The following is a 24,798-nucleotide window of genomic DNA, read 5'->3' on the forward strand; positions in this document are numbered from 1 at the left end:
GTGTCCAAAGCATTGTGAGAGGTATTTTTCATAAGTTACTCTATTTAATCCTTAAATCATTCTCCCTTTTATAATTCAATAAACCAAGGCTCAGAAAAGTTAAATATTTGCCCAAAACTCACTAGTAAGTGACTGAGTAAAGATTAAAGTTCAAGCCTAACTCCAAGGTACATTCTTCCAATAATACTAGGTACCTAAAACTAATCTACAATTAACTAATAATGCCTTTCTTCTATTTAGCGGACCGTGAAAGTCGTTATGAGGAAGAAGAAGAACAGAGTCGAAGTATGAGCCGGAAGAGGAAGGCATCTGTGCATAGTTCAGGCCGTGGCTCTAACCGTGGTTCCAGACACAGCTCTGCACCCCCCAAGAAAAAGAGGAAGTAACTTCTGGACTTTGGCCCTGAGCTCCATTCTTCCTCCAGCCAACCCCTGAAAATTTTACATGACATAGAAACTGTATTTTTCCTTTGTTTTCTCTTGAAGTTTTGCCATTGTGTTTATGGGTTTAGGGGGCCATGTATGTGGACCAATCTACTCCGGGAATTCCAGGCCCACCAGGACCTATGCCAATGGCCCCATTCAGATGGCAAGGGAGGAGGTGTTTTGAAGATGGGCGGAGGCTCCCACTGTTAATAAATATCGTTTCATTCCTCTCTCTTCCTGTCACCTGCCAGGACATTGATGGCTTCTGACATCTTATTTTTTGGTGTCTCAAAGCCATATTTTCAAGACAGTGGTACAAAGTGACCCTTAGCTACCTGTACCATGGTTCTTGACCAGCAGATTCAATCCTCCATCCTACCCTACTGCCATGGCCTTCCTCACATCTCTAAGTTTTATCTTGGTAATACTCAAGAAGAGGTTCTTGGAATTTGCTGGTGGCTGTGATAAGCCAGACAACTTGAGCTAGTGAGGCAGTTTGGGCTGGTGCCTTCGTCTGAGTTTTCCTGTTTTCTTGACTCACGCAGTTTCTGAGGTATTTCTTCTGCCTTGGAAGACATAAGCAGCAGTGACACACGGTGGTTCAGTTATTTTTCCTTACAAATTCACTCATGGTACATGATAATAAGGCAAAATTACCATTGTCTTTTTCTTCTGATATCTAAGGAAGAATGGTGTGCCTCATATACTGCTTGTAGTGAAATGTTGAGAAGGGTTCAAAGGTGTCAACATTTAAATCTGGAAGGGGAAAGTCATGCCTTGGGCCTAGAATACCCCATGAGGAAAGAGAAGAGGAAGGGAGGCCATATCTACAGCACAGCCTCTCATCACTGCTGCTCCTTATTTTTAATTGTCTTGCATTGTCTTGTATTTATCACAGTTTCTGTTGAACAGCTTTTAAGTATTTGGGGGAGTTTATCTTGCCATCCTCCCCTTCTGGTTCTCTGCACCCACCTGTCCCACTGCAGTTCCTTTCGTGTTCTGTGACTTTAAGAGAAGAGGGGGGAGGGGTCTTGGATTTATGTTTGTTTGTTTTTTTCTCTTTAGCAGTAGGACTTGATATTTTCAATTTTGGAAGAACTAAAAGCTAAATAAACTGGGTTTTTTTGTTGTTGTTTTGTTTTTGTAAATTTACGTTTTGTGATCGTACTTCAGTTCCTGATAGCCTGCTTTTCACCTGGTAAAGCACTAAGGTGTTATCCAGCTAGTGTCCCAAAAGTGAACTTTCATAATTAGATTCAAAGACACTAGATATGACAGTAAGCCAAATTCATGGTATACCAAGTTACTTTATAAGAGACTTTTTACTGTAAGTTTCCCTCAGATTTTAGAATGGAATAGCACTTTTTCCTTCATGAAAACAATCCTCAGTCATCTCCTTGTAAATAGCATGGAGGGCAGCAGCTGCTTGAAGGGAAACCTTCAGCCTTCCTATTGGGGTAGCCTGATCTTCGGGGCTAACAACTGTTAAGAAAGGAAAAGAAAAGTGTCAGACAACAGCATCTTTCAGTTACTTTTAATACCTGGCATTTGTCAGGTTAGATGCTGGGAATAATAAATTTGACATTACTACCCCATTTCATAAGGGGACTGAGTTTGGTGAAGGAGGAAGGAAAACAGGTAATTACAATACAGGTGTCCCAGGCTGGCCTGGTTGCTCACATCTGTAATCTTACCACTCTGGGACAGACAGGCAATAGGATCACTTGAGCTGAATATTCAAGACCAGCCTGAAGAGCAAGACCCAGTCTCCACTAAAAATAGAAAAATTAGCCACACTTCGTGGTGAGTACCTATATAGTCAGCTTCTCAGGAAGATGAGGCAGGAGGATTGCTTGAGCCCAGGAGTTTGAGGATGCTATGAGCTAGGCTGATGCCAGGGCACTCTATCCTAAACAACATAAGATTGTCTCAAAAAACTGTCCCTAAAGTTGCCATACATATGGGAAATGGTAGTTAAATGTACCTTTATTTACAAAACACTCATTACAAAATTTTACAAAGAAGTGGTCAACACATAGAAGAATATTCTGTAAAATTCTGTAATTAATAACTTTCTAAATAAAAGTATATTCATTTAGCTATAATTCTCCCTGTGTATAGTGACTTTAGGACACCCTATACATTGTATAGGAGCTATAATGAGGTGGTGCTCATAGCTCAGTGGGTAGGACACCGACCACATACACCAAGACTGGCGGGTTCAAACCCAGCCCAGGCCAGCTAAACAACAATGACAACTGCAACAACAAAATAGCTGGGCGTTGTGGTGGACACCTGTAGTCCCAGCAACTCTGGAGGCTGAGGCAAAAGAATCACTTAAGCCCAAGAGAGTTTGAAGTTGCTGTGAGCTGTGCCAATGCTGCACTCTACCAGGGCGATATACTGAGACTCTGTCTCAAAAAAAAAAAAAATGACCTTGATGCTCAACACAACCAATAAAATCTCAACTACAAAAGAAAAAAAAATGACCTATAATGAAAGCTCAAGGTGCTTTGAGGATACAAAGTGGCACCTGCACCATAAAGGATAATTCACGAGATAAGTCTTTTTATTTTTGGAGACAGTCTCACTGTCTCCCTGGACTGAGTACCCTAGTGACATAGCTCACTGGAACCTCAAATTCTTTGGACTCAAACCATCCTCTTGCCTCAGCCTCCAGATGAGCTGGGAGTACAGGTACATGCCCCAGGGCCCAGCTAATTTTTCTATTTTTATAGAGACAGGGTCTTGCTCTCCTTCAGGCTGGTTTTGAACACTTGACCTCAGGTGATCTGCCAGCCTTGGCCTCCTGGAGTGCTGGGATTGCAGGCATAAGCCACCATGTCCAGCCAGTTAAGAACAAATTTAAATCATGATTCATTAAAAACCGTACGTAAAACAAGTTTCATAAAACAACATGGGCAGCTGGGCATGATGGCTCACACCTGTAATCCCAGCATTTGGCAGGCCAAGCCAGGTGGTTTGCCTCAGCTTGCATGTTTGAGACCAGCCTACACAAGAGCAAGACCCCATCTCTAAAAATAGCCAGGCATTGTGGCAGGTGCCTGTAGTCCCAGCTACTTGGGAGGCTGAGGCAAGAGAATTGCTCGAGCCGAAGAGTTTGAAGTTGATGTCTACTGGGGGTGACAAAGTAAGACTGTCTCAAAAATAAAAACATATATATATATGCAATGTACTAATATTTTCTACAGTTTTGGTTAGCTTTTTTCAAATTCTGGTAACTTGCTAATTTAATTAATTTCACTATCCACTAATGGGTTGGTGAAACATGGGTCTGGTGGATCTTTTTGAATGCCCAGTAGATCCCTAATAGATAAGATAGGTGAAGTCTCAGGTACTAAGGAGCATTGAGGACTAGACAGCAGGTCCACCTACAGGCATTCAAATGCTAACTTTTTTTAAAGAGTCTCACTGTGTCACCCTGGGTAGAGTGCCATAGTGTCATCATAACCCACAGAAACCTCAAACTTTGAGCTTGAGCAATCCTCTTGCTTCAGCCTCCCAAGTAACTGTGACTATGGTTGCCCACCACAACGCCCAGCTAGTTTTTTCTATTTTTAGTAGAAATGGGAGTCTCATTCTTGCTCAGCTGGTCTTGAACTCCTGACCTCAAGCAATCCACTGGCCTCTGCCTCTCAGAGTGCTAGGATTATAGTCATGAACCACCACGCCAGGCCCCTCAAATGCTACTATTTTTAAAGCATGCCAATCTGTAGCAAACTGTAGAAGAATTTAAGAAGAATGCAATGATTAAATGTATTATTTAGAAACATTTACTGTAGTAGATGGGAAAAGCATGGAAGGGAACAGTTTAGAAAATGATTACTGTAGTAGGGTTGTAGTTAAGGCACATGTAGAATGGGTAAGGCTTTACAGACCAATGACTAAGAGAGAGAGAGAAGGGAGTTTCTGTATAAGACGCTGAGTACTTGATGACACAAACAGGAGTATCAGCTGTCTTTACAAACCTTATATGATCAAGAGAAGTCAGAAATTATCATGTTTAAATTTGATTGAAATGAAAAGATCTTGTTTTTAAAAATTCCCTATGTCGGCAGGACACTGTTGCTCACGCCTGTAATCCTAGCACTCTGGAGGCGAAGGCTGGTGGGTGGATGGCCTGAGCTCAAGAGTTCAAGACAGCCTGAGTAAGAGTGAGACCTCATCTCTACTCAAAATACAAAAACCAGCCGGGTTGTGGCGGGCACCTGCAGTCCCAGCTACTTGGGAGGCTGAGGAAAGAGGATAGTGTGAGCCCAAGAGTCTAACATTGCTGTGAGCTATGATGATGCCATGGCACTCTACCCAGTGTGACAGAGTGAGATGCTGTCTCGAAAAAACAAAAAAGAAAAAAAAGAAGAGCCGGGCATTGTGTGGGTGCCTGTAGTCCTAGCTACTCGGGAGGCTAAGGCAAGAGAATGGCCTAAGCCCAAGGATTTGGAGGTTGCTGTGAGCTGTGACGCCATAGCACTCTACCAAGGTTGACAAAGTGAGACTCTTGTCTCAAAAAAAAAAATGTTCTCTATCTCAAACGTTGGAAATTCAAAATAGAGTCTAGCTGTATACAGGGGCTAAAATATACAACTGAATGTTTTCATGCTTGATCCAGAAATAAATACAGGGATAAGATTTCAATCCAGTTTGTCTCATCAATTTCACAATGACAATTATGTATTGCAAAACAGAAAAAGTATTCATTAGCAGGATGATTTCCATAGAAAGTAAGTGGAATGGAGAAGCACAAAAATGTATTACTCACTGTCTAGTTCTTGCTCTAGAATATCTCTTCCTGATTCCAGGATCTGCCACAGTTCAAGATACGCATATCCTACGTCTTCACATTCGTTCTTTTCTTCATCTATAGGATCACTTACTACTGTAAACTTTAAACTAAAAACAAAAGAAACCAAAAAGAAAAATTCCATTTAACTCAGCACTGCTAATACTCTTATGCTTTATTTGTTTATTTTTACTTTTTTTTTTTTTTGCAGTTTTGGCCGGGGCTGGGTTTGAACCCGCCACCTCCAGCATATGGGGCTGGCGCCCTACTCCTTTGAGCCACAGGCACCGCCCTATTTATTTATTTTAATTGTTGGGGATTCATTGCATTTGTTAGGTAAAGTTCCTCTTATAACTATGTCCTGCCTCCAAGAGGTGTGTCACACACCAGGAGAATCACACACTCCTACTCTTATGCTTTTAAAATTAAATAAGGAGGCTCGGTGCCCATAGCTCAGTGGGTAGGACGCTGGCCACATACACTGAGGCTGGCGAGTTCCAGCCTGGCCCAGACCTCTTAAACAACGACAACTGCAACAACAACAAAAAATAGCTAGGTGTTGTTGTAGGTGCCCGTAGTCCCAGCTACTTGGGAGGCGGGGCAAGAGAATTGCTTGAGCCCAAGAGTTTGAGATTACCATGAGCTGTGACCAGCACAGCACTCTACCAAGGGTGACATAGTAAGACTCTGTCTCAAAAAAAAAAAACAAAAAAAGTTGGGTATCAAAGCCAGAGTAAAGGAAGCAGAGGAATACATTTTTGCAAAACAAGTATAAAAAGGGTATTCCTTAGAATTGTTGGTCAAAGGGTGGCTCCTGTGGCTCAAAGGAGTAGGGTGCCAGCCCCGTATGCCGGAGGTGGTGGGTTCAAACCCAGCCCCGGCCAAAAACTGCAAAAAAAATAAAATAAAATAAAAAAAGAACTGTTGGTCAAAGACGTCACTATAAAGTGGGCAGCATATTGTCCCAAAAGCAGTGAGCAGTCCGTAACAGTATTATCTATCTTGACTTAACTAGCAAATGATACTGAATTTCAGAAACTGGTGCAATTTATAACAACTCTATTAAATTTTTTTAGGTTAATGTAACACAAAATTCACCATTTTAACCATCTTAAAGTGTACCATTCAGTGTTTTTTGGTATAATCACAATGTTGTGCAACCACCAACACTATCAAATTAATTCTAGAACATATCACTCCAAAAAAGAAAACCTATTCTTTATTTTTTTTTTTGAGACAGTGTCACTTTGTCACCCTCAGTAGAGTGCCGTGGCATCCCAGCTCATAGCAACCTCCAACTCTTGGGCTCAAGTGATTTTTTTGCCTCAGCCTCCCAAGTAGCTGGGACTATAGGCACCTGCCACAACACCCAACTTTATTTGTTGTTGTTGCAGTTGTTTAGCTAGCCCAGGCTAGGTTCAAACCTGCCACCTTTGGTGTATGTGGCTGGCACAGTAACCACTGTACTACGGGCACCAAGCCAAACCCTATTCTGATTAAGCAGTCATTCCCCATTCTCCTCTTCCCTAGTCCCAGGCAAGCACTAATCAACTCTCTTTCTCTCTACATTTACCTATTCTGGATGCTTATTTCAATAAAACTTTTTTTTTTTTTTGAGACAGAGTCTCACTATGTTGCCCTCAGTAGAGTGCCGTGGTGTCACAGCTCACATCAACCTCAAACTCTTGGGCTCAAGCAATCCCCTTGCCTCAGCCTCCCAAGTAGCTGGGACTACGGGTGCCCGCCACAATGCCTGGCTATTTTTAGAGACAGGTCTGGCTCTGGCTCAGGCTGGTCTCAAACCTACGAGTTCAGACAATCCACCCGCCTTAACCTCCCAGAGTGCTAGAATTACAGGCATGAGCCAGAGCACCCATCCTCTATTAATTTTTTAAAATTGAGTTCAGTGGCTAAAAGAGAGTGCTAAGAGAATAGGAATAGGCTTAAAACCTCAAACTCTTTTTTTTTTTTTTTTTTTTTTTTTTGTAGAGACAGAGTCTCACTTTATGGCCCTCGGTAGAGTGCCGTGGCCTCACACAGCTCACAGCAACCTCCAACTCCTGGGCTTAAGCGATTCTCTTGCCTCAGCCTCCCGAGTAGCTGGGACTACAGGCGCCCGCCACAACGCCCAGCTATTTTTTGGTTGCAGTTTGGCCGGGGCCGGGTTTGAACCCGCCACCCTCGGTATATGGGGCCGGCGCCCTACCGACTGAGCCACAGGTGCCGCCCCAAAACCTCAAACTCTTAAAAGCACAGCCAAACCCGATTAAATTGAAAAGAAGGAATTACTATAAAGGATATTCTCAGCCCATTAAGCAATATTCAGTGATGATTATGTTTCTGTATCATTACTGAGAACTTCAAAGGGATAATGCTGACCCTCCCACCTCAACTTTCCCCAAAAAGGACGGAACTGGAACTACTATATGCCAGACACAATACCAAATGCTTTATGTAGACTACGTTATCTCAATTTTATTCTCATGAGAGCCTTCAAATTAAGTAATATCACAAAAGTCATAGTACTAATAAAAGAGTCAGGATTCAAAACCAGGCCTGCCTGATTACAAACCCAGCGTCCTACCTGCTATACCATACTGGTGAAAATAAAGGTAAGGCTGAACATAGTGGCTCATGCCTAACACTGGGAGGGAGATCAAGGCTGGTGGATAGCCTGAGCTCAGGAGTTCAGAGACCAGCCTAAACAAGAAAGAGATCCTGTCTCTACTAAAAGTAGAAAAATCAGCAGGGACTTGGGTGGGACGGGAGCCTGTAGTCTCAGGTAGTCTGGAGGGTAAGGCAAGAGGATCACTTGAGCCCAGGAGTTTGAGGTTGCTGCGAGCTATGATGCCATGGCCCTGTCTCAAAAAAAAGAAAAAGGAAATTGGAAGGAAGGAAGAAAGGAGTAAAGATGGAGACTTTGTATTTTTTATACTAACCTAGATGGAGTTGAAACACATTCTTCTTAGTAAATTATCACAAGAATGGAAAAGCAAGTAACAATGTACTCAATACTAATATGAAGCCAGTACATGAACTAATACCCCCCACATAAGAGAAAAACTCAATTCAGTTCCAGTTTGGGGGAAAGGGGAAGGAAGAAGGGAATTGGTGTGCTCCCACCTAATGAGCACAATGTTAAGGGTATGTGGCACACCTCCGTCATGTGGGACACAACTACACCAGGGGCTTTACCTAACAAATGCAAACATTGTAACCTAATCATTTGTACTCTCATATTAATCTGAAATAAAAAATAAAATTAAGGCTCAGCACCCTTACTCAGTGACTACGGCACCGGCCACATTCACGGAGGTGGATTCAGGCCTGGCCCAGGCCTGCTAAACAACAATGACAACTGCAACCAAAAAATAGCCCGGTGTTGTGGCGGGCACCTGTAATCCCAGCTACTTGGGAGGATGAGGCAAGACAATGGCTTAAGCCTAAGAGTTGGAGGTTGCTGTGAGCTGTGACTCCACCACACTCTACCCAGGGCGACAGCTTGAGACTCTGTCTCAAAAAAATAAATAGGGTGGCACCTGTGGCTCAGAGAATAGGGCGCCGGCCCCATATGCCAGGGGTGGAAGGTTCGAAACTGGCTACGGCCAAACTGCAACAAAAAAACAGCCAGGCGTTGTGGCGGGCACCTGTAGTCCCAGCTACTCGGGAGGCTGAGGCAAGAGAATCGCCTAAGCCCAAAAGCTGGAGGTTGCTGTGAACTGTGACACCACAGCACTCTACCAAGGGCGACAAAGTGAGACTGTCTCAAAAAATAAAGAAATAAATAAATAAAATAAAATAAATATATAAATAAATATAAATTAAATTAAATTAAAAAAATATGTAACAAGGGCTGCATGTGTGGCTAATGCCTGTAATCCCAGCACTCTGGGAGGATGAGCCAGGTGGATTGCTTGAGCTCAACAGTTCAAGACCAGCCTGAGCAAAAGTGAGACCCCCATCTCTACTAAAAAAAAAAAGAAAAGAGGGGTGGCGCCTGTGGCTCAAGGAGTAGGGCGCTGGTCCAATATGCCGGAGGTAGAGAGTTCAAACCCAGCCCTGGCCAAAAACAAAACAAAAAAAAAAAAAAAGAAGAAGAAATAAAAGAAAAGAAAAACTGAGGCAAGAGGATCGCTTGAGCCCAAGTTGGAGATTGCTGTGAGCTATGACTCTACAGCACTTTACCCAGGGTGAAAGCTTGAAACTCTGTTTTAAAAAAAAAAAAATAGGGCAGCGCCTGTGGCTCAGTGAGTAGGGCACCTGCCCCATATACCGAGAGTGGTGGGTTCAAACCCAGCCCCGGCCGAACTGCAACAAAAAAATAGCCAGATGTTGTGGCGGGCGCCTGTAGTCCCAGCTGCTCGGGAGGCTGAGGCAAGAGAATCGTGTAAGCCCAAGAGCTGGAGGTTGCTGTGAGCCGTGTGACGCCACGGCACCCTACCCGAGGGCGGTACAGTGAGACTCTGTCTCTACAAAATAAATAAATAAATAAATAAGTAAGTAAGCCCAAGAGTTTGAGGTTGCTGTGAGTTGTGTCTCAAAATAATAATAAATAAATAAAATATTGATAACTAGTTTTTCTAGCTACAAATCTGTACAAGAACCTGGATTTCCTTCATCTACTTCAATCAAAACAATATACACAATAGACTGAACACAGAAGCGGATATGAGAGTAAGCTGTCTTCTATTAAGCCAGACATTAGAGGGATCTGCAAAACTACAAAACAATACTATTCATTCTCTAAATGGTTTTGTTTTAGAAAATATAGGGGGGTTTTGTTGTTTGTTTTTGTTTTTGAGACAGAGTCTCATTTTGTCACCCTCAGTAGAGTGCTTTAACATCACAGCTCACAGCAACCTCTAACTCTTGGGCTTAAGTGATTCTCTTTCCTCAGCCTCCCAAGTAGCTGGGACTACAGGTGCCAGCCACAACGCCTGGCTATTTTTTTGTTGTAGTTGTCTTTGCTGTTTGGCAGGCCATGGGCCAGGTTTGAACCAGCCAGCCCCTGTGTATGTGGCCAGCGGCCATAGCCACTGAGCTATAGGTACCGAGCCAATAAAAAAAAAAATAATAAGTAAAAGGAAAAATAATAAAAGTATTCCTACAAAAACAATTTTTTTTTTTGTAGAGGCAGAGTCTCACTATACTGCCCTCGGGTAGAGTGCCGTGGCGTCACACGGCTCACAGCAACCTCTAACTCTTGGGCTTACGCGATTCTCTCGCCTCAGCCTCCCGAGTAGCTGGGACTACAGGCGCCCGCCACGACGCCCGGCTATTTTTTGTTGCAGTTTGGCCAGGGCTGGGTTTGAACCCGCCACCCTCGGCTTATGGGGCCGGTGCCCTACTCACTGAGCCACAGGCGCAGCCCAACAATTTTAAAAATCTAATTTTAAAAATTAACATTATAAAGGCCTCCTATTTGGTAAACTAGTAATAGTACTGGCTCTGTAAGAAATGAATCAGCCCAGCAAGGTGGCTCACACCTATAATCCCAGCACCTCTGGGAGGCTATGGCAGGATATCTTTTGTACTAACCTGGATGGAGTTGAAACACTTTTCCATCCTTGTGATACTTTAATAAGAAGAATGTGTTTCAAATCCATCCAGGTTAGTACAACTACCTGAGCTCAGGAGTTGGAGACCAGCCTGAGCAAAAGCAAGACCCAATCTCTACCAAAAAAACGGAAAAATTGGGCCAGGCGTGGTGGTTCATGCCTATAATCCCACCACTGTGGGAAGCTGAGGCAGATGGATGCTCACGGGTTCGAGACCAGCCTGAGCAAGAGCAAGACCCCCATCCCTAAAAATAGCTGGGCATTGTGGCCAGCACCTGTAGTCCCAGCTACCTGGGAGGCTGAGGCAAGAGAATCTCTTGAGCCCAAGAGTTGGAGGTTGCTGTGATCTATGTCGATACGGCCCTCTACCAAGTGTGACAAAGTAAGACTCTGTCTCAAAAAAAAAAGAAAACAGAAAAATTAGCTGTGCATGGTAGTGGGGCACTGTAGTCCCAGCTACTTGAGAGGTTAGGGCAAGAGGATCCCCTGAGCCTAAGAGTTTGAGGTTGCTGTGAGCTAGGATGCCGAGGTATTGTACCCAGGGCACAGGGCACAAGGAGAGACGAAGGAAGGGAGGGAGGGAGGGAGGAGAGAAAGAAAAAAACACAAATGAAATTCTCTTTGAATATTACGGCATTTTACTCATTCCATTTGTTCACTATCAATATTCAACTAAGTTGTTGCCACAAAAATATGTATCCCTCAGGGGCTGGCAGGGGTGAGAAATTAAACGTATGAGATTAAATAATTAATCAACAAACATAGGTAGATGGAAAATTCACTAAGAGTAAATTAACTCAAATTAACTCAAAAGATGTTATTAAAATATTCAGCATCTGGGTGGCACCTGTGGCTCAAGGAGTAGGGCGCTGGTCCCATATGCCGGAGGTGGCAGGTTCAAACCCGGCCCCAGCCAAAAAACAGAAAAAAAAAAAAAAAAAGAATAAAATATTCAGCATCAGCCCCCCGAACTCAAAATTTTGAATTCCTTTCTGAAATCTTTCTTCCAAAGTAGGAAGCAGATGCTCACCATCCTTGCTCAGGATCTTGTCCATTCAGCATGGTGAACAGAAATTGCCTTCGGCCTTGCTGCTCCAGTGGGTCCAGGTCTATCACTGTATTAAGAGTAAGAAAAATGAGCTAAGAATCACATACTGCTGTCATTTGGGCACTAAGACTTTCATAAGTGGTACGTGTAAGATAGCGGTACAAACCAGAGGTTGGCAAGTAGGGCTGTGGGCGGGCTACCTATTTTAATTTTATTTTTTTGAGACAGTCTCACTACATTGCCCTCGGTAGAGTGCCACGGCATTACAGCTCACAGCAACCTCATACTCTTGGGCTTAAGCGATTCTCTTGCCTTAGCCTCTCAAGTAGCTGGGACTACAGGCGCCTGCCACGTTGCCTGGCTATTTTTTGGTTGTTGTTATTATTGTTTGGCAGGCCCAAGCAGGGTTTGAACTCACCAGCCCATGAGCTACAGACGCCAAGCTCCAGCTACCTGTTTTTGTAAATGAGTTTTATTGAACACAACCACTCCCATTTGTTTACATACTGTCTAGGGCTGCTTTTGAACTACAGTGGCAGAACTGAACAATAGTGACAGAGACTATATAGCCTACAAAGCTTAAACTACTTACTAGCTGACAAAAGAAAAAGTTTGTCATCGCCTAATATAACAGAAACATTATAATCCAAATTGAAAGTTGTTCTACCAGGCTTGGTGCCTGTAGCTCAGCGGCTAGGGCACCAGCCACATACACCAGAGCTGGCAGGTTTGAATCTACCACAGGCCCACCAAACAATAATGACAACTACAACCAAAAAATAGCCAGGTGTTGTGGTAGGCACCTGTAGTCCCAGCAACTTGGGAGGCTCAAGCAAAAGAATTGCTTAAGCCCAAGAGTATGAGGTTCCTGTGAGCTGTAATGCCGCAGCACACTACTCAAGGCAACAAAATGAGACTCTGTCTCAAAAAAAAAAAAGAAAAAAAGAAAATGTTCTCAACATAGATTTCTATACTTGAATCAGATGTGAGGGTAGAAAAAAAAGAGATCTTGTGCATGTCCTTCTCAAAATATTTACTTCCAATATATTCTTTCTTTAAAAGCTAATAGAAAATTTGATTCATTACAATAAGAAAACAAATCAGACAGGATGACACAGGACCCAGGAGACAGGCAATCCACTGTGGTAGAGAAATGGATCAATTCTTTGAAGTCAGGCCCAGCGCCCATAGCTCAGTGGTTAGGGTAACAGCCACAAACACTGGGGCTGGTGGGTTCAAACCCGGCCCTGGCCTGCTAAACAACAATAACAACAACAACAACAACAAAAATAGCCAGGCGTTATGGCGGGCACCTGCAGTACCAGCTATTTGGGAGGCTGAGGCAAGAGTTTGCCCAAGAGTTTAAGCCCAAGAGTTTGAGGTTGCTGTGAGCTGTGCCGCCATGGCACTCTACTGAAGGTGACATAGTAAGACTCTGTCTCAAAAAAAATAATAATTCTTTGAGGTCAACATCAACATAATGGTGAACAATAGGCTAGAAAGGAGCAAAAGAACAGAGGGACATCTTCAGAAAAATACAGATAAGTTATTTGACAGTTTTCATTATTTGAAAAGGCTGTTGGAGGATGTGAAAAGAATTACAATACATACTATGAAAATAAAACAAGTGAAAAATTGAAGCAAATAATAAGCAAGAAAGGAAATAGAATTGCATACTACTTGGTCCTACAACAATTAATATTTACATACCCATAATAACAGAAACAATTAAAATGTATTTAAGTGGCAATTATGATCCAACCATATGGGAGGAAAGGGACGTGGGTGTGGTTTAAGAGAACTAAATTTTATAGTCCAAGATAGGAAGTCAGCATATAATGTCTAAAGGTGATGAATCAGGAAATTGTACATACCAGGAGAAACAGCTGGAAAGTTAATATTGGCTGTGGTGGACTGAGGCAGGGCTGGGGTGGTAGAGAGATATGTGAAGAAGAGATGGAGCAAAGTACTGCTTAATTTTTAATTTTCTTTTTTTTTTTTTATAGACAAAGTCTTACTCTGTCACCCTGGGTTGAGTGCCATGGAGTCATAGCTCACAGCAACCTCAAACTTTTGGGCTCAAGCGATCCTCTTGCTTCATTTTTTCATTTTTGGTAGAGAGGGGAGTCTCATTCTTGCTCAGGCTGGTCTTGAAATCCTGAGCTCATATAATCCACCTGCCTCAGCCTCCCAGACTGCTAGGATTACTGGTGTGAGCCACCACTCCTAGCCACAATTTAAAAAACCTTTTTGTTGGCCTGGTGTGGTGGCTCACACCTATAATCCTAGCACTCTGGGAGGACCAGATGGGTGGATTGCCTGAGCTCAGGATTCAAGACCAGCCTGAGCAAGAGTGAGACCTTGTCTGTAAAAATAGCTGTGTTGTGGCGGGCACCTGTAGTCCCACCTACTTGGGAGGCTAAGGCAAGAGAATCACTTGAGCCCAGGAGTTGGAGGATGCTGTGAGCTGTGATTTCACAGCACTCTACCCAGGGTGACAACTTGAGGCTCTGTCTCAAAAAAAAATAAATAAATAAATAAATAGGGCGGCGCCTGTGGCTCAGTCGGTAAGGCGCCGGCCCCATATACCAAGGGTGGCAGGTTCAGGCCCGGCCCCGGCCAAATTGCAAACAAAAAATAGCCGGGGGTTGTGGCGGGCGCCTGTGGTCCCAGCTACTCGGGAGGCTGAGTCAAGAGAATCGCTTAAGCCCAGGAGTTGGAGGTTGCTGTGAGCTGTGTGAGGCCACGGCACTCTACCGAGGGCCATAAAGTGAGACTCTGTCTCTACAAAAAAAAAAAATATATAATAAATAAATAAATAATAAAAATGGTTGGGCCGGGCATGGTGGCTCACGCCTATAATCCTAGCTCTCTGGGAGGCCGAGGCAGGTGGATTTCCTGAGCTCACCAGTTCAAGACCAGCCTGAGCAAGAGTGAGCCCCCAGTCTCTAAAAATAGCTGGACAGCTGTAGTCCCAGCTACTTGGGAGGCTGAGGCAAGAGAATCGCCTGAATCCGAGAGTTTGAGGTTGCTGTGAACTGTGACACCACAGCACCCTACTAAGGGCATCAAAGTGAGACTCTGTTTCAACAATAATAAAAATAAATAACAAAATAAAAATGGTTGGATCCACCTCATTAACAAAAATCCAGTGCAGTCAGAACCCTCAGTACAGATGCTTATAACTGCCCTCTCCCCACTGACCTTTGCTAAAGTGGAAGTGGATCTCTTCTCCTGGCCTCGGTTTCCTCAGGGACACTGGAGTCTCTGTCTCTGACAAAGGTACATCATAGAATTTGTACTCCACATACACCTGTTTTATATTCTCATCAGACATCACTTCAGCCTCTGGGTAGAAGGCCAGGGAGACAATTTCAATGCACATCTTCTCTGAAACCTAAAAAAGAAAATGCTTATTTATTTCCTAAAGGTTAGAGTGCCCAAAGTGCTTATACTCCATCCAATTAACACTTTACAGTGCTTTCTAGAGATCCAACATAAGCATATCCCATCTAATATATTATTCCCAAGATTCAGTTTATAGATAAAGCCGGCGCCAAAGACAACGCAAGTGAATGGCAGCGGCTGACCTGCGGGAAATGTGTAAAGAGAACCCAGTTGTTCTCTCGTCCTGCCTAGTGAATCGTGTCTCCAGGTCAGCCTTTCTCAGCCATCTCCCCATACAGAAAAAAATCAAGAACATTTCTGAACAGATAGCTTTTTCTCTAAAAATAAATAAAATGAAATAAAAATAATGTGGACGAAGACCTTTTTTTGTATATATCTCTGTGTACTTTGCAAACATTTTTGTGAGATAGGTTCCTGGAAGTGAAATTGCTGGGGGTTTTTTTGAGACAGAGCCACAAGCTATCGCCCTGGGTAGAGTGTTGTAGCATCACAGCTCACAGCAACCTTGTTTTTGGGTTTTTGTTTTTTTTTTTTTGCGGTTTTTGGCCAGGGCTGGGTTTGAACACGCCACCTCCAGCATATTGGGCCGGCATCCTACTCCTTCGAGCCACAGGCACCGCCTCACTAGCTGTTTTTTTATTAATGGTGAATGGGATTCCCTGTTATGATCTCATTATCCCTTAATGGATGTCAACTCTCAGTTAAGAAACATGGCGGTTGAGTTAAGCCATGTAACACTATAGCCATTAGCTACATGTGGCTACTGAGCTCTTAGCAATCTTCCAAACTGGGATGTGCTGTAAGTGTAAAATTCACACAGGATTTTGAAGACTTTGTATGAAAAAACAAATGCAAAATATCTCAATAATTTTTATATTAAGTTCATGCTGAAATGACAATACCTTGGTCATATTAGGGTAAATAAATATATAGTTAAAATTAATTTTACTTGTTTCTTTGTATTTATTTATTTATTTGATACAGAGTTTCACTTTGTTGCCCTTGGTAGAATGCCTGATGTCATAACTCACAGCAACTTCAAACTCTTGGGCTCAAGCAATTCTCTTGCCTCAGCCTCCATAGTTAGGACTACAGGCATCCGCCACAACGCCTGGGTATTTTTAGAGACGTGGTCTCCCTCTAGCTCAGGCTGGTCTTGAACCTATGAGCTCAGACGATCCACCTGCCTTGGCCCCCCAGAGGGCTAGAATTACAGGCATGGGCCTCTTTTCACATTTTTAACGTGGATACTAGAAAATTCAAATTACAATTGTCACTCATATTATAATTCTATTGGACAGCAACTTATAGACTGACTTTAAGCTCTGTGAGCTCTAGGCCACAAGTCTGTTTCTCTAACCCCTGTAGTCTCAGCATCTAGGATACAACTGATTTGTTTTGTTACCTTCCTGCCACCTCAATCTACATTTTTCAAAATTCCTCTGGCTCTGTCCCTTGTAAGCACTCTCATTCCATTAAAATTGAGACTTCTGGGATACAGTGTTGGTAACACTGAGAAAAAGCCACCATGGAGTGAGGGGGTGAGAGTAAGAATCTGTCTAATTTGAATATAATATATATTCAAATATAATTAATATGTATTTGATTATATATAATATAATGGATGGTGGACTCAAAATTTCAAGCGCTGGCTTAGCGCCTGTAGCTCAATGGCTAGGGCGCCAGCACACGCACACAAGGGCTGGCAGGTTCAAACCCAGCCCCAGCCGGACAAACAACAATGACAACTACAAAAAAAAAAAAAAAAAAAAAAAATAGCCGGGCATTGTGGTGGTCACCTATAGTCCCAGCTACTTGGGAGCTGAAGCAAGATAATCACTTAAGCCCAAGAGTTGGAGGTTGCTGTGAGCTGTGATGGCACAGCACTCCACCAAGGGTGACGCTGTCTCAAAAAAAAAAAAAATTCAAGTGCACAATCCTTTAAAAAAATAGCAATTTCACTTCTAGGAACCTATCTCATAAAAATCTTTGCATACTACACTGAGATACATATAAACAAAGGTCTTTTTCTTCATGTTTTATAATTATTATTATTGTTTTTTTGAGACAGAGCCTCAAGCAGTCCCCCTGGGTTGAGTGCTATGGCATCATAGCTCACAGCAACCTCCAACTCCTGGGCTTAAGTGATTCTCTTGCCTCAGCCTCCCAAGTAGCTGGGACCACAGGCGCCTGCCACAACGCCCAGCTATTTTTTGGTTGCAGTTTGGCCGGGGCCGGGTCTGAACCCACCACCCTCGGCATATGGGGCTGGCGCCCTATTCACTGAGCCACAGGCGCCGCCCTCTGCCCATTTCTTGCTCTCCTCAGAGACCCCTCTTGCTCTGCCTGCCCCTTGACCATCTGTGTAGATGAGGATTCTGTCTTTGGACTTCTTTTTTTGTTGTTGTTCTTTTTGAGACAGAGTCTCACTATGTCTCCCTCAGTAGAGTGCTGTAGTGTCACAGCTCACAGCAACTTCAAGCTCTTGGGCTTAAGCTATTCTCAGCCTTCTAAGTAGCTGGGACTACAAGTGCCCGCCACAATACAATGCCTGGCTATTTTTTTTTTTTTTGGTCGCAGTTTGGCCGGGGCCCGGTTTGAACCCACCACTCTCAGTATATGGGGCCGGCGCCCTACTCACTAGCCACAGGCACTGTCCCCCATATTTAATTTCTTAAGTAACACTTTTGGATACACAAAGAAAGTTTTCTAAAAGGACATCTTAATTAGAAGCCTTTAAGGCTGGACGCAGTGGATCACACCTGTAATTCTAGCACTCTGGGAGGTCGAGGCAGGTTGATTGCCTGAGCTCAGGAGTTCAAGATCATCCTGAGCCAGAGTGAGACTTCATCTCTAAAAATAGCCAGGCATTGTGGCAGGCACCTGTAGTCCCAGCCTCCAAGGTAGGCTGAGGCAAGAGAATGGCTTAAGCCCAAGAGTTTGAGATTGCTGTGAGCTGTGATGCCACAGCACTCTACCAAGAGCATCAAAGTGAGACTCTGTCTGAAAATAATAATAATAAATAAATAAAAATTAGAAGACTTTAATTTTGAAAATATTTTTTTTCTTTTTTTTTTTTTTTTGTAGAGACAGAGTCTCACTGTACCGCCCTCGGGTAGAGTGCCGTGGCATCACACGGCTCACAGCAACCTCCAACTCCTGGGCTTACGTGATTCTCCCGCCTCAGCCTCCCGAGCAGCTGGGACCACAGGTGCCCGCCACAACGCCTGGCTATTTTTTTGTTGCAGTTTGGCCGGGGCTGGGTTTGAACCCGCCACCCTCGGCATATGGGGCCGGCGCCCTACTCACTGAGCCACAGGCACTGCCCTTGAATAATATTTTTAATGTAATCTGGTTGATTTGTTATAGTTAAAAAGTTTCCTGGTCAGGGGTGGTCACCCATTCCTGTAATCCCAGCCCTTTGGGAAGCTAAGGTGGGAGGATCACTTGAGACCAGGAGTTCAAGACCAGCCTGGAAAACAGAGAGAGATCCTGTCATTACAAAAAATAAAAATAGGGCGGCGCCTGTGGCTCAGTCGGTGGGGCGCCGGCCCCATATGCCGAGGGTGGCGGGTTCAAACCCAGCCCCGGCCAAACTGCAACAAAAAAATAGCCGGGCGTTGTGGCGGGCGCCTGTAGTCCCAGCTACTCAGGAGGCTGAGGCAAGAGAATCGCTTAAGCCCAGAAGTTGGAGGTTGCCACGGCACTCTACCGAGGGCCACAAAGGGAGACTCCGTCTCTACAAAAAAAAAATAAATAAATAAAAATAAAAATAAATAACCAGGTGTGGTGGTACATGCTCTGTCCCAGAGGACAGATTTGTTTTGGGAGGCTGAGGCAGGAGGATTTGTTTTGGGAGGCTGAGGCAGGAAGATTACTTGAGTCCAGGGTTCAAAACTGCAGTGAGGCATGATCATACCATTGCCCATAGAGCAAGACTCTGTCTCCAAAAAAAAACAAAAAAAAAATGTTTTTTGTTCATCAGCTGGCTGCTTTTGGGGTTGACTTAAGAGGTGGTATTCTTTAAGAAAACTGAGTCAAGTTCCAGCCATTTTCACTATCTAATTCTAATCCTGGACACATCATATAAACTTCTTTACCTTGATAAAATCTAAGATGTTTCTGTCTAACATTCTGTAGCTTTAATTTGTCTTTGTTTTACAAGCATTTCTCAAGATGTTAACTACATAATGTCTATAAAAAGATAAAAGGTCAGAAGAGAAACTTGTTATATATATGCATACATATATATAATTTTTTTTTTTTTTGAGACAGAGTTTCACTACGTCGCCCTCAGTAGAGTGCCATGGCATTACAGCTCACAGCAACCTCAAACTCTTTGGCTTAAGCTATTCTCTTGCCTCAGCCTCCCAAGGAGCTGGGACTACAGGTGCCCACCTCAATGCCTGGTTATTTTTTGGTTGTAGTTGTCATTGTTGTTTGGCAGGCCCTGGCTGGGTTCAAACCCACCAGCTCCAATGTATGTGGCTAGCACTCTAGCTGCTGAGCTACAGCACCAAGTCTTAACTATTTGTTATATTAAATGTATAAGTCATGTGGCGCCTATAGCTCAGTGGGTAGGGCGCTGGCCACATACACCAGATTGGTGGGTTTGAAACTGGCCAGGACCTGCTAAACAATGACAGCTACAACAAAGAAAATAGCTGGGTATTGTAGCAGGCGCCTGTAGTCTCAGCTAGTTGGGAGGCTGGGGCCAAGAGTTTGAGGTTGCTGTGAGCTATGATGCCGAGGCACTCTACTCAGGGCGACAGCTTGAGACTCTGTCTCAAAAAAAAAAAAAAAGAAAAGATGTATAAGTCTACTAACTTTGAGTTGTTTCTTCCTACTTCAGTATCCTTCATTTTCCTGCAAGTCCTCAGCACAAGTTTCAACTTCCAAGAAAGAGTTATCTGACCTTTACAAAAGCAAGAATAATTTCCTTTTTCTGAATTCTTACATGCCTTAGAGTTTGTATCACATAATTTATTCGCTTGATGTTAGGTCACCCTACATTCTTTGTGAATGTTTCTAATGGAGTTCATAATCCTCTATTGGATCTTAATCTTTCATTCAATCACTCATTCAACAGATATTTATTGAGCATCTATTAATGTGCCGGACAGAAGTTATTAAACAGTGTTTCCTACTTCATTTGTAATCCCACAAGATTCTAATACAATCATTGTTGAATATATCTGGGGCTATTTATTAATTTGTGTGTGTATGTCCTCAATTACTTCCAAAAGAGATTCAAGGCTGAAATGTTTAATAAGTAATTGCAATTATGTCAACAACTGCAGAAACTGAATGGTATCTCTGAGTCCTACCATGAAGAAATGGTTCCGCTTTTCCAGCCTCTGCCTCCCAGTGTCAGATTGCTCTTCTTAGATGGATTTGACTTGTTTTGTTTTGTTTTTTCTTGAGATAGAGTCTCAAGCTGTCACCCTGGGTAGAGTGCTTTGGCAGCATAGCTCACAGCAACCTCCAACTCTTGGGCTCAAGCAATCCTCGTGCCTCAGTTTTTTTCTATTTTAGTAGAAACAGGGTCTGGCTTTTGCTCAGGCTGGTCTCCCACTTGTGAGCTCAAGCTATCCACCCGCCTCAGCCTCCCAGCGTGCTAGGATTATAGGCGTGAGCCACCTCTCCTGGCCTTCTTAGGTGGATTTAAAGACAGGGGGCATATCATTCAGTCTGGGCATGAATCACAGTACACAGTGAAGGATGTGGGAGTAAGAAAAGGTAAGCAAGGAATCCAGATAAGAGAGAGAAGTGTTGCGGCAAGTCAGCATTTACACCAATCAAGAGAATTACCCTTTATGTGACAGTATTAACAGCCTCTCATTCACACAAAATGTAAATTTAACCGTAACTTCCATTTATCATCGGATTCATTAAAATTGGACTTGAACTTCACATTTGTGGCCACTAAGCACACTGTCACTATTTACAGTTTTGTCTCACATGCAATCATTACTCTAGTGTACTTACTGCCTTGGGACATTTCTGAAACACAGGTGTCACTATGTCGTCACTGTCTGTGGTTTGTGCTTCACTGCCCTCAGAAGCTTGTTCACAGGATACTTCACCTGCCAGAGGAGAAGCTGGAGTTACAGAACTATTTCAAAGTACTCTGTCTGGCCTAAGAAAAGACCCAGTACCCTTATCTTCAATATACTGTCTGATCATTAGTTCTGAGTGGCTAGACTCTGGCTTCACTTACTAAGAATTAAACTCTCTTTTTTCAAAGATTCACTTACTCAAAAGCTTGCTAAACATACAGGATTCATTTCTTTTTTTATTTTTTTTATATTTTATTTTTTTGGCCGGGGCTAGGTTTGAACCCGCCACCTCCGGCATATGGGACCGGCGTCCTACTCCTTGAGCCACAGGTGCCGCCCCAGGATTCACTTCTAAAAAAAAAAAAAATGGATAGGGAAAAAGGGAAACAGAAAGAAGGAAGGGAGGGAGGAAGAGAGGGATGGAAGTCTTCTTGCAGGAGCTGAAGAAAATGACCAAGTGGGGCGGCGCCTGTGGCTCAACGAAGTAGGGTGCCGGCATTCAAACCCAGCCCCGGCCAAAAACTGCAAAAAAAAAAATGACCAAGTGAAAGAAAAGCAGTGCAAGCATATGTGACTCACTGCGTTTTCCAAAGAAGGCCTCAAACAATCTCTCCCTCCCACACGCTCTTCTCCCAATGTAACCTCAACATTCCTCCTATTGAGTGATGGGGTATACGTTCCTCACCCCTTCAATTGAGGTAGGTCTTTGTGACTGCCTCAACTGAAGAGTGTGGGTAGGAGTGACGCTATGTGACTTCTAAGGCTAGAACACAAAAATGCCATGCACTTGCCCCTTGCTCTCTTGGAACCCAGCCACCAAGCTATGAGGAAGTCTAAGCAACCTGCAGGGGGCCCACGCAGAGAGGAGCTGAGACTCATAGCCCACAGCTGCTGCTGAGCTCCCAACGTGCCAGTCACTACAGTGAGCCACCCTGTAAATGGAACCAGCTGAGCTGCCCCAACTGCTGTTGTGTGGAGAGAAATGAGCTTTCCTCATGAGACCTACATAAACTGCAGGTGAGTGAGCAAAAAAAATGATTAATGTTGTTTTAAGCCACTAAGTTTGGGGGTAGATTGGTACATGGCAATAGATAATTGGAAGACAGGCTGTGCCCTCTGCATAAGATTTCAAAGTCGTGAGGTTGTCTCAGTAGGAAGGATCTGAGAAGACATGGGGCAGCCAATGGCTACATATGTGAAAATGGCTTTAAAATCAAGCCCTCCCCAATTTTGATGGCCTTTATCTAATTACTTCGTAAATCTTTGCTAAAAGCTGAATGAGGCCCTTTTCCAGCAACCAGAAAGCATCTTGCCTCTGATACCCTTACTCAGACATCAGGGACCAGATTTCAGCTTCCTGTGCCTGCTAACTGGATCTTTTGAAACTCATGGAGAAGAATGATATTAAAATAATACCTAACAATTTGCCTTCCACAGAAACAGTCTTCTTTTCTTATTTATGACCATAAATAGATGACCATATAATTATGTGATTTCTACATTACTTTCTGGTTCTACCTCTCACTGCTACATGGACAAAACGTCAGTAGGCTTAGGTCACACTCAAATATTTGAAGGATGTAAAAATTGAGAATATGGAGATGATTGCAGCCTACATTCATTCTGAACATATGGAATCTATCTAGGTACATCATTACTATTTATACCCAGCGGTTCTCAACCTGTGGGTCACGACCCCTTTGTAACAATGAAAATACATCCTGTTGGGGCGGCGCCTGTGGCTCAGTGAGTAAGGCGCCGGCCCCATATGCCGAGGGTGGCAGGTTCAAACCCAGCCCCGGCCAAACGGCAACAAAAAAATAGCCGGGCGTTATGGCGGGCGCCTGTAGTCCCAGTTACGGGAGGCTGAGGCAGGAGAATCGCCTAAGCCCAGGAGTTGGAGGTTGCTGTGAGCCGTGTGACGCCACGGCACTCTACCGAGGGCAATAAAGTGAAACTCTGTCTCTATAAAAAAAAAAGAAAATACATCCTGCATATTATTTACATTATGATTCACAACAGTAGCAAAATTACAGTTATGAAGTAGCAACAAAAATAATTTTATTGTATTTTATTTTTATTTATTATTATTTTTTTTTTTTGTAGAGACAGTCTCACTTTACTGCCCTCGGTAGAGTGCTGTGGCGTCACATGACTCACAGCAACCTCCAGCTCTTGGGCTTATGTGATTCTCTTGCCTCAGCCTCCCGAGCAACTGGGACTACAGGCGCCCGCCACAACACCCAGCTATTTTTTTGTTGCAGTTCGGCCGGGGCTGGGTTTGAACCCACCACTCTCGGTATATGGGGCCGGCGCCCTACTCACTGAGCCACAGGTGCCGCCCTATTTATTTATTTTTTGAGACAGAGCCTCAAGCTGTCACCCTGGGTAGAGTGCTGTGCCATCACAGCTCACAGCAACCTCCAACCCCTGGGCTCAAGCGATTCTCCTGCCTCCGCCTCCCAAGTAGCTGGGACTACAGGCACCCGCCACAACGCCCGGCTACTTTTTGGTTGCAGCCGTCATTGTTGTTTGGCGGGCCTGGGCTGGATTCGAGCCCGCCAGCTCAGGTGTATGTGGCTGGTGCCTTAGCCACTTGAGCCGCAGGCACCGAGCCAGCAAAAATAATTTTATGCTTGGGGGTCACAACATGAGGAACTGTATTAAAGGGTCGCAGCATTAGGAAGGTTGAGAACCACTGATTATACTATTACTTAAAAACTAAATAATAGGGCGGCGCCTGTGGCTCAGTCGGTAAGGCGCCGGCCCCATATACCGAGGGTGGCGGGTTCAAACCCGGCCCCGGCCAAACTGCAACCAAAAAAAAAAAAATAGCCGGGCGTTGTGGCGGGCGCCTGTAGTCCCAGCTACTCGGGAGGCTGAGGCAAGAGAATCGCTTAAGCCCAGGAGTTGGAGGTTGCTGTGAGCTGTGTGAGGCCACGGCACTCTACCGAGGGCCATAAAGTGAGACTCTGTCTCTACAAAAAAAAAAAAAAAAAACTAAATAATATTCCAGCTACTCGGGAGGCTAAAGCAGAAGGATAACTTGACCCCAGGAGTTGAAGGTTATAGTGAGATATTGGGCACTACACTTGAGCCTGGGCAACCTTGTCTCAATAAATAAATAAATAATATTCCAGTGATGTTGTCTACTAATCATGAGACTAAAACTTATTTTTTTTTTTTGAGACAAAGTCTCACTCAGTCGCTCTGGGGTTGAGTGCCGGGGCGTACTAGTTCACAGCAACCTCAAACCCTTGGGCTCAAGTGATTCTCCTGCTTCACCCTCCCAAATAGCTGGGATTACAGGCACCCACCACAACAGCCAGCTTTTTTTTCTTTTTTTTTTTTTTTTGTAGAGACAGAGTCTCACTTTGTGGCCCTCGGTAGAGTGCCGTGGCCTCACACAGCTCACAGCAACCTCCAACTCCTGGGCTTAAGCGATTCTCTTGCCTCAGCCTCCCGAGTAGCTGGGACTACAGGCGCCTGCCACAATGCC

General features: G+C 43.9%; 2 protein-coding genes across 2 annotated transcripts in view; one reads left to right on the forward strand and one right to left on the reverse strand.

Moving 5' to 3' along the window:
• SUPT16H (SPT16 homolog, facilitates chromatin remodeling subunit) overlaps positions 1-1,573 on the forward strand; it is a 51,950-nt gene extending 50,377 nt beyond the window's left edge. The window contains exon 26 of the mRNA XM_053594254.1: positions 241-1,573. Within this exon, the coding sequence (XP_053450229.1) occupies positions 241-386 (146 nt within the window). The 3' untranslated portion in view covers positions 387-1,573. The remainder of the gene's footprint in view (positions 1-240) is intronic.
• Positions 1,574-1,719: 146 nt separating this feature from the next.
• Positions 1,720-24,798, reverse strand: part of RPGRIP1 (RPGR interacting protein 1) — a 66,805-nt gene continuing 43,726 nt past the window's right edge. Inside the window, exons 18-22 of the mRNA XM_053594253.1 lie at positions 21,229-21,326; positions 15,037-15,229; positions 11,815-11,899; positions 5,206-5,336; positions 1,720-1,907 (exon numbers count right to left, since the gene is read on the reverse strand). Coding sequence (XP_053450228.1) covers positions 1,771-1,907; positions 5,206-5,336; positions 11,815-11,899; positions 15,037-15,229; positions 21,229-21,326 — 644 coding nt within the window. The 3' untranslated portion in view covers positions 1,720-1,770. The remainder of the gene's footprint in view (positions 1,908-5,205; positions 5,337-11,814; positions 11,900-15,036; positions 15,230-21,228; positions 21,327-24,798) is intronic.

Source organism: Nycticebus coucang, chromosome 6, assembly GCF_027406575.1.
Source record: "Nycticebus coucang isolate mNycCou1 chromosome 6, mNycCou1.pri, whole genome shotgun sequence".
In the NCBI taxonomy this organism is placed as follows: Eukaryota; Metazoa; Chordata; class Mammalia; order Primates; family Lorisidae; genus Nycticebus; species Nycticebus coucang.